This window comes from Ovis canadensis, chromosome 4, assembly GCF_042477335.2.
Source record: "Ovis canadensis isolate MfBH-ARS-UI-01 breed Bighorn chromosome 4, ARS-UI_OviCan_v2, whole genome shotgun sequence".
In the NCBI taxonomy this organism is placed as follows: Eukaryota; Metazoa; Chordata; class Mammalia; order Artiodactyla; family Bovidae; genus Ovis; species Ovis canadensis.
This window is the reverse complement of record NC_091248.1, coordinates 78,490,740-78,505,661: the sequence shown is the minus strand read 5'-3', so window position 1 is coordinate 78,505,661 and position 14,922 is coordinate 78,490,740. Positions and strand designations below refer to the sequence as shown.

The 14,922-nt window shown below is 37.8% G+C and overlaps 1 protein-coding gene across 4 annotated transcripts in view; it reads left to right on the top strand.

Annotated features, from left to right (window-relative positions):
- Positions 1-14,922, top strand: part of BBS9 (Bardet-Biedl syndrome 9) — a 471,120-nt gene that overhangs the window by 114,830 nt on the left and 341,368 nt on the right. For all 4 annotated transcript variants that reach the window (XR_011256695.1, XM_069588065.1, XM_069588067.1 and 1 more), the window contains 2 exons: positions 4,445-4,619; positions 11,440-11,524. Coding sequence is in view for 3 of the 4 variants with exons in the window: in XM_069588065.1 (XP_069444166.1) it covers positions 4,445-4,619; positions 11,440-11,524 (260 nt within the window). In the remaining variant the exon portion in view is untranslated. The remainder of the gene's footprint in view (positions 1-4,444; positions 4,620-11,439; positions 11,525-14,922) is intronic.

The following is a 14,922-nucleotide window of genomic DNA, read 5'->3' as shown; positions in this document are numbered from 1 at the left end:
TTTTGCTTTCGATATGTGGTTTCTATCTCTGAGGCCAGGATAGCTGTTCCAGCACTATCATCATGCTGGGAAGAGAGGAAAAGAGTGTATACTCATTCCTTTTAAGGGTATACCTGGCTGGTGCACATATCACCTTGCTCCTGTCTCATTGGCAAGGAAGTAATCATATGATATATCTGTTATACAGGCCTGGAGATATAGGCTTTAATTCTGTCTGGATGGCTGTGTGTCTAGAGGTCAAGTACATATAGCATCCATACAAACTCATACCCTATGGTTTGAAAACTTTAATATAATTAGTAGATAAAGAATAGATAAAACAACTTAAAACAGTGACTGAAAAGCCTACTATGCATTATAAAAGAATTTGAGCATTGAGGGAATACTCTTCAAAACAGCATTAACAAGAACAATCTCTTTGTTTTTAGAGATGCCAGAGTGAATCAGATGTGTGTTTAGTGAACATATGCTAAGACAATATTCAACCTGAAACATTTCTCAGACTATTTAAAATGGTTAAATTTATTGAATCAATCAAGATGGGGTGGAGTATGTTGCAGTAATAAGCACTCAAAATCACCGTTTGTTTTCTTTTAAAAACACTCCTTTGGCAACACATTTTTCTTTTTAAAAATTGCTCTTGTTTCCATAATCAGATACAGTAATAAGATCGCCATCAATTTCTATATAATTTCATTTGTTTTTGAGTAAAATATTCTTTAAATTTCAACATTTAGGTATATATACTATATTGACCCTGTTTAGTCCCTCAGTCGTGTCCAACTCTTTGCGACCCCATGGACTGTAGCCCGCCAGGCTCCTCTGTCCATGGAATTCTTCAGGCAAGAATAGCACAATGGGTTGCCATACCCTTCTCCAGTATAGACCCTGATATCAAGGTAATATGAAATAGTTACTATAGGACTTACTGTACACAGTAAGTATGAGTTAGAGATGACAGATTAATTAGAAGACTGACCTTTTATTTATTCCCTTAGAGTAACTTGATTTTCCTTTGACAGAATTCTTCCCTTTGTGATATTTAGACAATAGTATATAGTAATCACACTAGCAGATGAAAAGTTATAGTCACTGGATCTTTCTCAGATTAGAGATACTATCAATTCAGTTGCTCAGTTGTGTCTAATTCTTTGTGACCCCATGAACTGCAGCATGCTAGGCTTCCCTGTCCATCACCAACTCCAAGAGCTTGCTCAAACTCACGTCCATTGAATCAGTGATGCCATTCAACCATATTATCCTCTGTTGTCCCCTTTGCTTTCTGCTTTCAATCTTTCCCAGCGACAGGGTCTTTTCCAATGAGTCAGTTCTTTGCATCAGGTGGCCAAAGTACTGGAGTTTCAGCTTCAGCATCCGTTCTTCCAATGAATATTCAGGACTGATCTCCTTTAGGATTGACTGGTTGGATCTCCTTGCAGTCCAAGGGACTCTCAAGAGTCTTCTCCAACACCATAGTTCAAAAGCATCAATTCTTCGGTGCTCAGTTTTCTTTATAGTCCAACTTTCATATCCATACATGACTACTGGAAAAGCCATAGCCTTGACTAGACAGACCTTTGTTGGCAAAGTAATGTCTCTGCTTTTTAATGTCCTGTCTAGGTTGGTCATAGCTTTTCTTCCAAGGAGCAAGTGTCTTTTAATTTCATGGCTGCAGTCACCATCTGCAGTGATTTTGGAGCCCAAGAAAATAAAGTCTGTCAGTGTTTCCATTGTTTCCCTATCTATTTGTCATGAAGTGATGGGACCAGATGCCATGATCTTAGTTTTCTGAATGTTGAGTTTTAAGCCAACTTTTTCACTCTCATCAAGAGACTGTTTAATTCTTCTTTGCTTTCTGCTGTAAAGGTGGTGTCATCTGCATATCTGAGGTTATTGATATTTCTCCTGGAAATCTTGATTCCAGCTTGTGCTTCATCCAGCTCTGTATTTTACATGATGTACTCTGTATATAAGTTAAATAAGCAGAGTGACAATATATAGCCTTGACGTACTCCTTTCCCAATTTGGAACCAATCTGTTGTTCCATGTGTGGGTTTAAGTGTTGCTTCTTGACCTGTATACAGATTTCTTAGGAGGTAGGTCAGGTGGTCTGGTATTTCCATTTCTTTCAGAGTTTTCCACAGTTTATTGTGATTTACACAGTCAAAGGCTTTGGTGTAGTCAATAAAGCAGAAGTAGATGTTTTTCTGGAACTCTCTTGCTTTTTCCATGGTTCAACAGATGTTGGCAATTTAATCTCTGGTTCCTCTGCCTTTTCTAAATCCAGCTTGAACATCTGAAATTTCATGGTTCACGTACTGTTGAAGACTGGCTTGGAGAATTTTGAGCATTACTTTGCTAGTGTGTGAGATGAGTACAATTGTGAGGTAGTTTGAGCATTCTTTGGCATTCCCTTTCTTTGGGATTGGAATGAAAACTGACCTTTTCCAATCCTGTGGCCACTACTGAGTTTTCCAAATTTGCTGGCATACTGAGTGCAGTACTTTCACAGCATCATCTTTTAGGATTTGAAATAGCTCAACTGGAATTCCATCACCTCCGCTAGCTTTGTTCATAGTGATGCTTCCTGAGCCCCACTTGATTTCACATTCCAGCATGTCTGGCTCTAGGTATGGGATCATGGTTATCTGGGTTGTGAAGATCTTTATTGTATAGTTCTTCTGTTTATTCTTGCCACCTCTTCTTAATATATTCTGCTTCTGTTAGGTTTCTATACATATGTTAGATATACCATTTCTGTCCTTTATTGAGCCCATCTTTGCCTGAAATGTTCCCTTGGTATCTCTAATTTTCTTGAAGAGATCTCTAATTTTCCCATTCTGTTGTCTTCCTCTAATTCTTTGCATTGATCACTGAGGAAGGCTTTCATATCTCTCCTTGCTTTTCTCTGGAACTCTGCATTCAGATGGGTATATCTTTCCTTGTCTCCTTTGCCTTTAACTTCTCTTCTTTCCTCAGCTATTTGTAAGGCCTCCTGAGACAACCATTTTGCTTTTTTGCATATCTTTTTCTTGGAGATGGTCTTGATTCCTCCCTCCTGTACAATGTCATGAACCTCCATCCATAGTTCTTCAGGCATTCTGTCTATTGGATCTAATCCCTTGAATCTATTTGTCACTTCCATTGTATAATCGTAAGGGATTTGATTTAGGTCTTACCTGAATGGTCTAGTGGGTTTTCCCTACTTTCTTCAGTTTAAGTCTGAATTTGGCAATGAGGAGTTCATGATCTGATCCACAGTCAGCTTCTGATCTTGTTTTTGCTGACTGGATAGACACTGTACTATAGAAATGATCATCACTGTCATCTTCTCAGTGTATTTGAAGAATGGTGAACCTTGTAGTTAATATTTTTACAGACTAACAGTAGAAAACACTTCATAATCTGTTTATAGTTTGGGGGCTTCCTTGGTGGATCAGCTGGTAAAGAATCTGCCTGTGATGTGGAAGACCTAAGTTCGTTCCCTGGGTTGGGAAGATCGCCTGGAGAAGGGAGCGGCTACCCACTCCAGTATTCTGGCCTGGAGAATTCCATGGACTACATTGTTTAGTCCATGGGGTTGCAAAGAGTTGAATATAACTGAGTGACTTACAGACTAATGGTGCTGCTGCTGCTAAGTCGCTGCAGTTGTGCCCGACTCTTTGTGACCCCGTAGATGGCCCCCCCCATCCCTGGGATTCTCCAGGCCAGAATACTGGAGTGGATTCCCATTTCCTTCTCCAAGGCATGCATACATGGTAAGTCGCTTCAGTTGTGTCTGACTCTGTGCGACCCTATGGACAGCAACCCACTAAGCTCCTCTGCCCATGGGATTCTCCAGGCAAGAGTACTGGAGTGGGTTGCCATTTCCTTCTCCCTTACAGACTAATACTTACAGATTAATAGTAGAAAACATTTCAAAATCAGTTGATAGTTTATGACAGTTGATGATTAGTATTATTCAGTATTAATTGTTTTCTCTCCCAACAGAGCTCAACACTGATTTGTATAAAACTGGTGCTTAATACATGTCTATGGATTTGGTGTGCTGTGTTTGACTGATGTTTAAGTCTTGTGAAAATATGGGTTGACATACTATGAAGACGAGAAATAGCCTGGTGCAGAACAGTTTATAGTTCTGATTTTGGAAAAAATAATATCTTGCAGAGTCATGACTATTGTCAGGGATTATCTTGAGCTAGAAATTTTAGCTCATGTAAATGAAAACAAGTATATTTAAAACTATAGACATGAATAATGAAAAAACTGGGAAATGTGTATAGAGTGAAATACAATAATCTTATAGCTTCATTGGTTTGCATTCTAAGATTTAAGCTGCTCATTTTGCCCCTGGCGGGAAAAATTAACTTTGTGTTGAACAGTGATAAAATCATTGTATTTATAAAATGAATATGTCATTTAATTTCCTTTAATTTTTCTTTAGGTCGTGATTTAATTTGTATCCAGTCTGTGGATGGGATGCTGATGGTGTTTGAGCAGGAAAGCTATGCTTTTGGGAGGTTTCTCCCTGGCTCTCTTTTACCCGGCCCTCTTGCTTACAGTTCCCGAACAGATTCCTTCATTACTGCTTCTTCCTGCCATCAAGTGGAAAGTTACAAGTGAGTATGGATCTTGAATCTTTGGAATCATGATTTTTTTTTGTGTGTGCGTATGCTGCTGACAACAGAGGATGAGATGGTTGGATGGTATCACCGACTCAATGGACATGAGTTTGGGTAAACTGCAGGAATTGGTGATGGACAGGGAGGCCTGGCGTGCTGCGATTCATGGGGTTGCAAAGAGTCGGACATGACTGAATGAGCTGAACTGCACTGAACTGATGCTGCTGATCAATTCTTTTCCCCAAAGAGCTTGAATATAGCAAATAAAAAGGAGAGTGATTTTGTTGTTATAATGTAATTGTGGTGACTTAGTGGATATAATTTACATATAAAATATTTGCAAGGCAGTATAGTGCAGAGATTGAGAGGAAGGATTTGGAGAGAGGCACACGTGGATTGAAGTCCTGATTTTGCGACTCTCAGCTGTGTAAAACGGTGGTCTTATCCTGAATGTAAAGGAGATAGCAACATCTATTTTGGCGGATTAAGAAGGATTAAGTGTATGTTAAGTTACCATGGGGTGTGTGTGTGTGCACACGCGCGTGCATGCACACTCAGCAGTGTCCAACTCTTTGCAACCCTGTGGACTGTAGCCCACCAGGCTTTTCTGTCCATGGAATTTTCCAGGCAAGGTTACTGGAGCGGGTTGCCATTTTCTTCCCTAGGGTTTCTTCCTAACCCAGAGATGGAACCTGCATCTTTTGCGTCTCCTGCATTGGCAAATGGATTCCTTACCAATAGAAAATGCTCAATAATTATTGTGATTGTTCCCTGAATTATAAATAATAAAACACAGGGTAAATGAAAAACACTCAGATACAAATACATATATAGAATGATTTTATAACAAAAAAAAAGAATGCATGTGACATGAGAAGAATACTGGCAAGAAATACAAGTGTTATTATGAATGTTTTTAAAAGAACAGTCCACAGAAGTGAAGTATGATAATGACCCTTTTCACTAGAAATTTTTATCGATTTTGGTGAATTGTGTTTGAGAGAGACCCGTTTTTCTTCTACCAGCTAAGTTTCAATAAGAATTACGGTTTCTAGTTTTGAGGCTATGCTTTTTGTTGGAAGAGAGAATGGGAAAAAAAATGTAGATATCCATTCTGGGAAAAGAAATAGTCTTGGAGAATTATAATATCTTCAGCAACTTTATTTTTGTTATCTTACTGATGGCAGCATTTAGAACTTTAAACATCTAGGCAGCACTTCATTATAGCCTTTCAGTATTGTTTTTGGCCACATGATTTTTCCCAAGGCAGGAAGGAAGTATATAAATTCATCAGGCAACAGCTGCAAATTTTTGCCTCAAGTTTTATTATTGTGTATATTGCAAGTTAACGTAGTTTTCCCTTGATAAGTGACCATCTACGCTTTGAGAATTATTGTTAAGGCAATGAGGATTTAAAACTCTGAAAATAAGCAAATATTTGTGACTAAGCAGAAGTTAACTGATGGAGGTAGTGTATCATTATGTCATGTTCCTTCTACAGTGCCTATGGCTCTTGTCCAAAGGAGATGAATAAGTTGTGGCATTGCTACTGGTAATAAATAAAATAGTATAATTGTTTTGAGACACTGAAAAAAAAATCTGTATAATTCATTCAATCCTGCCAAAACTTAAGCAATATTGAGGAGATCTGGATTTCAGCTTTCCACCCTAGTTCTTGCCAAATAGTGTGATACTAGCAGTGTTACACTGGGGTCACGATATAAAGATTTGAATGTCCCATGACTTACTCTTTGAAATATGTGGAATTAATATGTAATACTCTTTGAAATATGTAGGAATTAATTTGGTAATAACTCCAGGAGTGATTAGTTTAGGAAGCAATGTGTAGGTTTCTTTAGTGTGAAGGTTTAATCTCACAGAAACTCATACTGTTTTAACTGTGGTGATTCTCCAGCATACTGATCTATTAAATTGATCTTCATCTAGAACTAAAAAGTACACACTTTATTTATTATGTGAATCTTTTATAATGGTAAAATGCATGGGATTTGTGATTATTATGAAATGATGACAATTAAGAGGGTTTATAACATTAAGCGCTATATTGTATTTATATACACTTTTAAGTATAATAGGTTAAATGATAATCACAGTTTTAAATGATAATCACAGGTATAATTTAGGATGGGAGAAAGCAAGAGAACTGTAGTTTTGGTCTTTGGAGGCTTCATTAAATCTATAATCAGTTAATATAAAAGGCTTTTAAGACATAATTCATCTTCATTTTTGATATTGATCTTTAATTACTTTGAATACAGATAAGTTATGTTCAGATAGGAACTGGAGAAGGCTATGAATCTCAAACTTTACTGTACATAAGAATCATCTGGGCCTTCTTTTATAAAATGTATGTTTGCTGATTCTCAAGCTCCAACCCTGTAGATCTTGATTTAGTAGGTTTGGGAAAAAGATCCAGAAATCATTACAAATACATGCTCCAGGTGCTTCTAATTCAGGGACACACTTTGAATGTTGTTTTTCTTTGAAAGTGAGAGAATTGCCTTTTTTTTTTTTTTTTTTTTGGTAGAGACGGGGCCTGTGGCCATTCCCTTGGCCATGTTTTTGCCAACTTGGACGGTCTTTTATTTTTCTCTTTCTTTCCTTGTCAGAATAATTTAGGCAGTAAATCATGATTTGTCTACATTTTTTCCCCTCTTACTCAGCTCTTGCTTTGCATTCTGATTGACATTCAGGTCTTTATATTTTCAGTTGGAATTCTGTTTTTGTTATCTCTAATCTAGACTTTGACGGGCCTTTCTGATGTCTATTCTTTTAAAGTAGGTGTTTAACAAGATCTACCTGTTAATGAATGAAGGAATGAAATGTTAATGTTATGTTAACATTATGTTAATGAAATGTTAATATTAATGTATGAAGGAATGAAAAGTTTATGAGGAAACCTTCTATTTTGTTACTGGAATCTTTCAATGAAAATGATTCTCACTAGCACAATCAAGAATGTTTTAGCTATTGTTGGAATGAACATAGTAATGCTTTGTATCAGAGCTTCCAATTCTAGTAGAATTCTACAGGTTAAATTATCAAAGTTCCCAAATCTGGCACGCTTTCAGGTGACAGCTATTTTTCATTTGAAAATAAATGATTTTGGAGGGTTTACTTTTGTATTTCTGTGACACCTCAATCCATCTTTTAGTTACTTGCTGCTGTTTTTATGATGTGATACAGAAGAGCACTAAATTATATGGTTGAGTTTGTCATTGGTGCTCTATGGGACCTGTTAAGCATTTGTGACTATTGGTTCAAAAAATACCATGGTTCACCTGGACTTGCTGTATCTGTGATTAGTGCCTTTCTGTTCTGAAAAATATGTATGACAGTCTTTCATGAAATTTTTTTTACATTGGACCTGATTATTCTTTCAGCACTTTTAATAAGGGAATTTTATTCTTTAGCTTATATCACTGAACACTTGAGTGATAAGAGAAAATATCCAAGTGTTTTATTTCAGAATTTCCAAGTCTGCTTGGAGTTGTTCAGTTCTGAAAATAGATTTCCATGTACATTATTGATCCCAGTTAAGCAAATTTAATAAAGAATTGTGAAATAAATGCTATTGGAAGTTTGTCATCATCTAAATTTATTGCCAGTTATGTTTAGGAATAAAATCCTCTTCTGAGCTGTCTTCCAAGAAGAGAATTGTTCTGGATTTAGAAATCAGGAGTGAATTTTGGCTGTGTCTCTGCATGTTGTTTTGATGTTAATGAGACCACTTTAGGGGTTCACTTATGCCTCAGATGAAATAATAACTCTCTACAGTTATATAAGAAGCTTCAAACAGCTCAAAAGCTTTGGATTTTTTCAACAACCTCATTAATATCCATATTATCCTCTGGTAGGTTGGTGTCTGCAGGAAATGAACTGCCTATGTTAATTATTGCCTGAGGTTAAATCCATTAGGACTGGTCCATTAGAGCTGGTCCATTAAGACCAGCTCTGGACTGATGTTTTAGTCACCAGTGCACACTATTTCTGTTATCGTGAACCAGGAAGACTAAAGGAATCCTATTTGGTCAGAGTGTGAGGTGTAATTATTTGGGAGTTTTGAAGACCTAGGGATATTGAAGGTCATTCTCAGATGGTATTTGCTGCAACTGCCTATGGAATTTTTTAGCATGGTTTTACAAGGTTGAGATCTTCAGCCTGCTGCTGTTTTTTGGGTCTCATTTCCTATGACTTATTCCTCTCTGCCAGGCATCTCTCCTAAGCTCCTGCCGTAGCCTTTGATGTCTCTTTTACTGCTGCATGCCTTTGCATGTGTTGTTTGCTTTGCCATAATGTTTTTTAGTCTTTAACAGCATGATGAGTTTTCACTCTTTCTTCAAAACCTAGCTTTCTCCTCCTTAACTGATACCAAGAACATATATATTTCCTCCACCTGTTGCAGGAAGGGGGACCCCTTACAGGCCCCGAAACTGGGCTCTTGTCTAACACTTGGAAATGAATTGTCCGAGGAGACACATGTGCTGACAAAGCAAGAGATTTTATTGGGAAAGGGCACCCGGGTGGAGAGCAGTAGGGTAAGGGAACCCAGGAGAACAGCTCTGCCACGTGGCTTGTGGCTCGCAGTCTTGGGTTTTATGGTGATGGGATTAGTTTTTGGGTTGTCTTTAGCCAATCATTCTGACTCAGAGTCCTTCCTAGTGGTGCATGCTTTGTTCAACCAAGATTGATGGCAGAAAGAAGGATTCTGGGAGGTGGTCGGACATGTGGTGTCTCCTTTTGACCTTTCCTGAACCCTTCTGGTTGGTGGTGGCTTAGTAGTTCCATGGTCCTTACCAGGACCTCCTGTCATAAAACAACTCATGCAAATGGTTACTATGGTGCCTGGCCAGGGTGGGCGGTTTCAGTCAGTGTGCTTACCCTAACATACCCATGTTACCTGTTTCTATCATATTCCTTTGGTACTTATATACATACCACTCAGCACAGTGCACTCTGAGTTACACTTATTTGTTTGTATTATATATGAATCTCCTCAACTACTTTGGAAGGTCTTGGTGGATATAGGTCATGTTGTAGTTTTCCCCCTTGTTAATGCTTGTATGAGATCCCTACTATGTGTTTATTGAATGAATGAACTTTATATGCATTAAGCTTTCTTATTAACTGAAAGACCGGTTTTCATGAATGTACTGCAAAATCTATCATAATTCATAGTCATTATTCATTCACTAAAAATCGGAGGCTTTTTACAAATGAAATATTGCTGACTGGAATAGAATACTTTACAAGTTGGTATATAACATTGAAATACTAGTGTACATTTTAGTGCTTATTTAGATATTCTACATTGCCTTTCTTCATTAAAGTCCCTGATGTTTACACTATCAGACATCTTTCTCTTAGACAATAGGAGCTATCTGAACATATCTCTTTACTAATTTTTCTCTTACCTATTGAAAGTGGAAAGGGATCTATGAGCCTAAAATTTCTTCATTTTGAGTAGGATTATTACTCTGAAAATATACCATAAATTAATGGAAATTAGGGAATTTAAACTTTATTGTCTAAATCATTTCTAAATTGAATGATATTTATCAGTTGTTTTGAAAGATGGTCTGAGCTAAATGTTACAATTTTTAAAAAATTTATTTTATTGTCTTACAATTGATTTACAATGTCGTATTAAATGTTGCTGTTGAAATAAAATACTGATAGAAAGTCCTAATGTCCATAATGTCCATTATTGAGAACTTATTACATACCAGATAAATTACTAGGTGATTTATCTCTGTGTATATAGAAATCTGTATCTATTTGTCAACCTGTCAGTCAAAAATTGGGTATCTAGTGTATATCAGATATTGTGCTGTGCTTAGTTGCTCAGTCATGTCCAAATCTTTGTGACCCCATGGACTGTAGCCCACCAGGCTCCTCTGTCCATGGGGATTCTCCAGGCAAGAATACTGGAGTGGTTTGCTATGTCCTCCTCAAGGGAATCTTTTCAACCCAGGGATCAAACCCAAGTCTCCCAAATGCAGTCGGCTTCTTTGCCGTCTGAGGTACCAGGGAAGCCCAAGAATGCTGGAGTGGTAGCCTGTCCCTTCTCCAGGGAACTTCCTGACCCAGGAATCAAACTGGGGTCTCCTGCATTGCAAGTGGATTCTTTACCAGCTGAGCTACCAGGGAAACCCTATCAGATACTGTACCAGACAGTTAAATTATTTTTTAAATTCTTCTAACAATGCTTGAGTTAAGATTATTATTCCCATTTTATAGATAAGAAAGATTAAGGCATAGAGTGATTAATTTTCAAAAATTTTCTCAACTAGTTAATGGTTCAGCTGGGAATTAAACTCAGACCTTCTGGGGTCCACAGATATTAATAATTTCTACTGCCACTTTTTTGGGGATGGTTGCAATAACTCATCTGGTTGTTTTGCATCATTTGTATTTTTCTCTATTTTGGGTTTTGGTACTGGATCTTTATTGAATATTGTTATTTATCACATAAAATTCTAATGGGAGATACTTTGACATTTGGCTGAGCTATTTCCCCAATATTGAATTTTGGGTCATATGGTTACAATTTCGTTATCATTACAGTTTTACATAGTCTTATGCCACAGTACAAATTCGTCATCATTCAGTAGAATTCATTACTAAATTCATTCACGAAATTTTACAATGTTTAAAATCAAGGAGAAGGTGATACATAAGATTTGTAGATTATGTATATTTAAAAATTTAATTATATTGAGATTATGTGCTTTTAAAGTAACTTACACATTTTAACTATAAAGTCACTTACAGTTATTCCATATCTTTTAAACAGATACCAAGTACTTGCTTTTGCAACGGATGCAGATAAAAGACAAGAGACTGAACAACAAAAACATGGGTCTGGAAAAAGACTAGTTGTAAGGCCTTTTTAAAATATATAAAAATTTTAGTAATGTTATATCTAGTCACAGATGTTTGTTCAGAATAAGAATTCCTGGGAAGAAAAATTTAAAAAAATACATTTCAGACGTTTTCTGTGTTAAGGTTATGTCAGTGATCAGAAAATTTAGTTAGCTGTTATTGAGCAATGGAGACGCATGCCTAGTCATGGTAACAATGTACCAGATTATAGAACTGTGCCACTAGGATTATAATGTACAGATGAGGTCACTTTGAACTGCGGTGATTATAAACTAACAAAATAAAAATTTAAAAATTCCTTTAATAGACAAAAATGTTGCTACTAGTATAGATGCATGATGAAATATAAGTAAAAGATGAAAATTTTTCACAGCCTGCAAAGATTAAGTTTGTGCACAAGTGAAATTTGGTAACTTTGAGAAGTAGTTTGAAGCAAAAATGTTTGAGTTTTATGGTTTTTGGACTAAATTTAGATATTTAATCCACTCTGAGTTTATTTTTGCGTAAGGTGTGATGAAATGTTGTAATCTCATTCTTTCACATTTAGCTGCCCAGTTTTGCCGGCACCGCTTATTGAAGAGATTGATGTGGTGCTGCCTGGGCGTGTACCAATCATGACTGTCCCCTCCCTGCTTAGACATTGCTTTGGGTCTTAGCTGCCTTTATGTCTAATGGCTGGGTTCTTTCCACGGTCACGTTAGCTCTCGCTCCAGTGTGGAGCTGCAATATGACGTAAGTGGGGCTGGAACATTCAGTTTGTTCATGGGACAGTTGTGAAAAGCCAGTCAGATACTCAGAAAGTTCTGATCTGCACTTTCTGCCCTGTTTCAGGAGTGAACAAACTTGCGTGTACTCCTTCGGGAACAGAAGGCTTTCCCCAGCCTTCCTGTTAGTCCTACCAGCACTCCAACCAGTCAAGAGGCTCCTCTTCTTTGTGGAGGACCCCAGGACTGGGGTGCCTAATATGTAGCTCCAACTGCTCACTTCCCAGGGAGGATCTCTGCCTGTGAAATCTCTCTTCTCCTCTGAATTCTCTCCCTTGGGTACAGGTGATTGTTTCTCTTCCCTTGCTGCCTCATTACATGTGAATCTCTTTCTCAGCCTTGGTTGTACAGGAGTCTTTCTGCCAGCTTATTTTTTGCTGAGAATTGTTCCACATATGGAGGTATTTCTGTTGTGTTTGATGCAGCAAGTAAGTTCTACATCTTCCAACTCTGCCATCTTGATTTCCTCCTTTAGGAGGAGACATCTCCTCCATCTTTTAGCTTGTATTGTTCCCATAAGAAATCTTTCATCTTATCTTGGTTCCTTGGTACACAATATCTTTTTTCTCCATGTGTTTTTCAGATTTTTTTCTTATCACTTCTTTTGAGCAGTTAGATTATAATGTGTTTTGTATAGTTTTCTTTCATTCCTTTTTTTTTGGTGCTTATAGATTTGTTGAACTTAATGTACTTGTGAATTTATAGTTTTCATGAAATTTAGAAAATTTTTTAGCTATTCTTCAAAGATATTTTTCTGTTCTCCATCTTTTTTCCTCCTCACTCAATTACACATACATTTAGGCTACTTGAAGTTACCCTATTGGTCACAGATTTGCTCTTTGGTTTAAAAAATTCTTTTTTCTATTTCATTTTGGATAATCTCTACTACTGTGTTTTCAAGGTCACTAATACTTTGTCTGTAATGTCTAATCTGGTATTAATTCCTGTCTAGTATAGTTTCTCAGAGAAGGCAATGGCAGCCCACTCCAGTACTCTTGCCTGGCAAATCCCATGGACAGAGGAGCCTGGTAGGCTGCAATCCATGGGGTCGCTAGGAGTTGAACACGACTGAGTGACTTCGCTTTCACTTTTCACTTTCATGCGTTGGAGAAGGAAGTGGCAACCCACTCCAGTGTTCTTGCCTGGAGAATCCCAGGGACGGGGGAGCCTGGTGGGCTGCCATCTCTGGGGTCGCACAGAGGTGGACACGACTGAAGCTACTTAGCAGCAGCAGTATAGTTTCTATCTCTACAAGTTCAATTTAGGTGTTTGAAAAAACATCTTCCTTGTACACTTTTTAAATTAAATAGATACAATTTATTTAACATAAGGATTATAAACTGTATGTAATACAGTTTATTTCTCTCTACATTATGGATCACATTTTCTTGTTTCTTTACATGCTTGATAATTAAAAAGAAAAACTAAAACTACTAAAAACCACATTTTGGGTCGTTCTTTCCCTGGCTTTGAGTAATTTTCTGCATGAATGTGCTGATATGTACTCAGCTTATTTGAGAAGATTCTTAACAGATCTGAGTTCTGCCTCTGTGCTGCTGTCTAAGTATTAGATGCCAGGATATTGGATGGAGGAGCCTGGTAGGCTGCAGTCCATGGGGTCGCTAAGAGTCAGACACGACTGAGTGACTTCACTTTCACTTCTCACTTTCATGCATTGGAGAAGGAACTGGCAACCCACTCCAGTGTTCTTGCCTGGAGAATCTCAGGGACGGGGGAGCCTGGTGGGCTGCTCTCTATGGGGTCGCACAGAGTCAGGCATGACTGAAGTGACTTAGCAGCAGCAGCAGGATATAGTCAGTTTCACTTTGTTTGAAGCTATGTACTTTTATATTTCTATAAATCTTTTTGAGCCTCAGCCTGGAAGACAGTTAAGTTACTTGGAAACAGTCTGATCCTTTTTGGTCTTGCTTTCGAGTCTTGTTAGGTGGGACCAGAGCAGTGCTCATTCTGGGGCTACTTGTACCCCCTTCTGAGGTACTAGCCTTCTGAAAGTTCTTTCCAACTCCCTGTAAATTATGAGGTGTCCCAGTCTGGCTTGTGAGCACAGGCAGTATTCCAGGCCCTGTGTAAATGCTGGGCACTGTTACCGCTAATCCTTTTGGGTGGTTCTTTCCCTGGCTTTGAGTAATTTTCTACATAAATGTGCTGATAAGTACTCAACTGAATATCCGAGAGAATTCTTAACAGGTCTCAGAGTTCTGTCCTTGTGTTGCTCTCTCTTTTTTAGCATGCTGTCTTGTGAACTCTAGCTGCCTTGGTTTCTCTCAACTGTTAGCATTCATCTCCTCAACCCAGGGGGCCTTGTGGGCTTTGCCTGGGTTTCTTCTCCCTGTCCCATGGCCTAAAAACGCTCTCATGGCTGGGGCAGTTAATACCACTCACCTCATTTGTTTTCTGTTTTCAAGGGATTGCTGTCTTTTGTTTTCTGATATCCAATTCTTCACAAACCGTTGTTTCAAACATTTTGTCCATGTTGTGGTTGTTTCAGGTGGGACGGTAGAATTTTTTTCCTGTCGCTGTATCATGGCTGGAAGTGGAAGGATTTTAAAATGATTGTTCTTGGTAAACTATTGTGTATTTTGAGGCTCATTAATATAGAATATGGTATA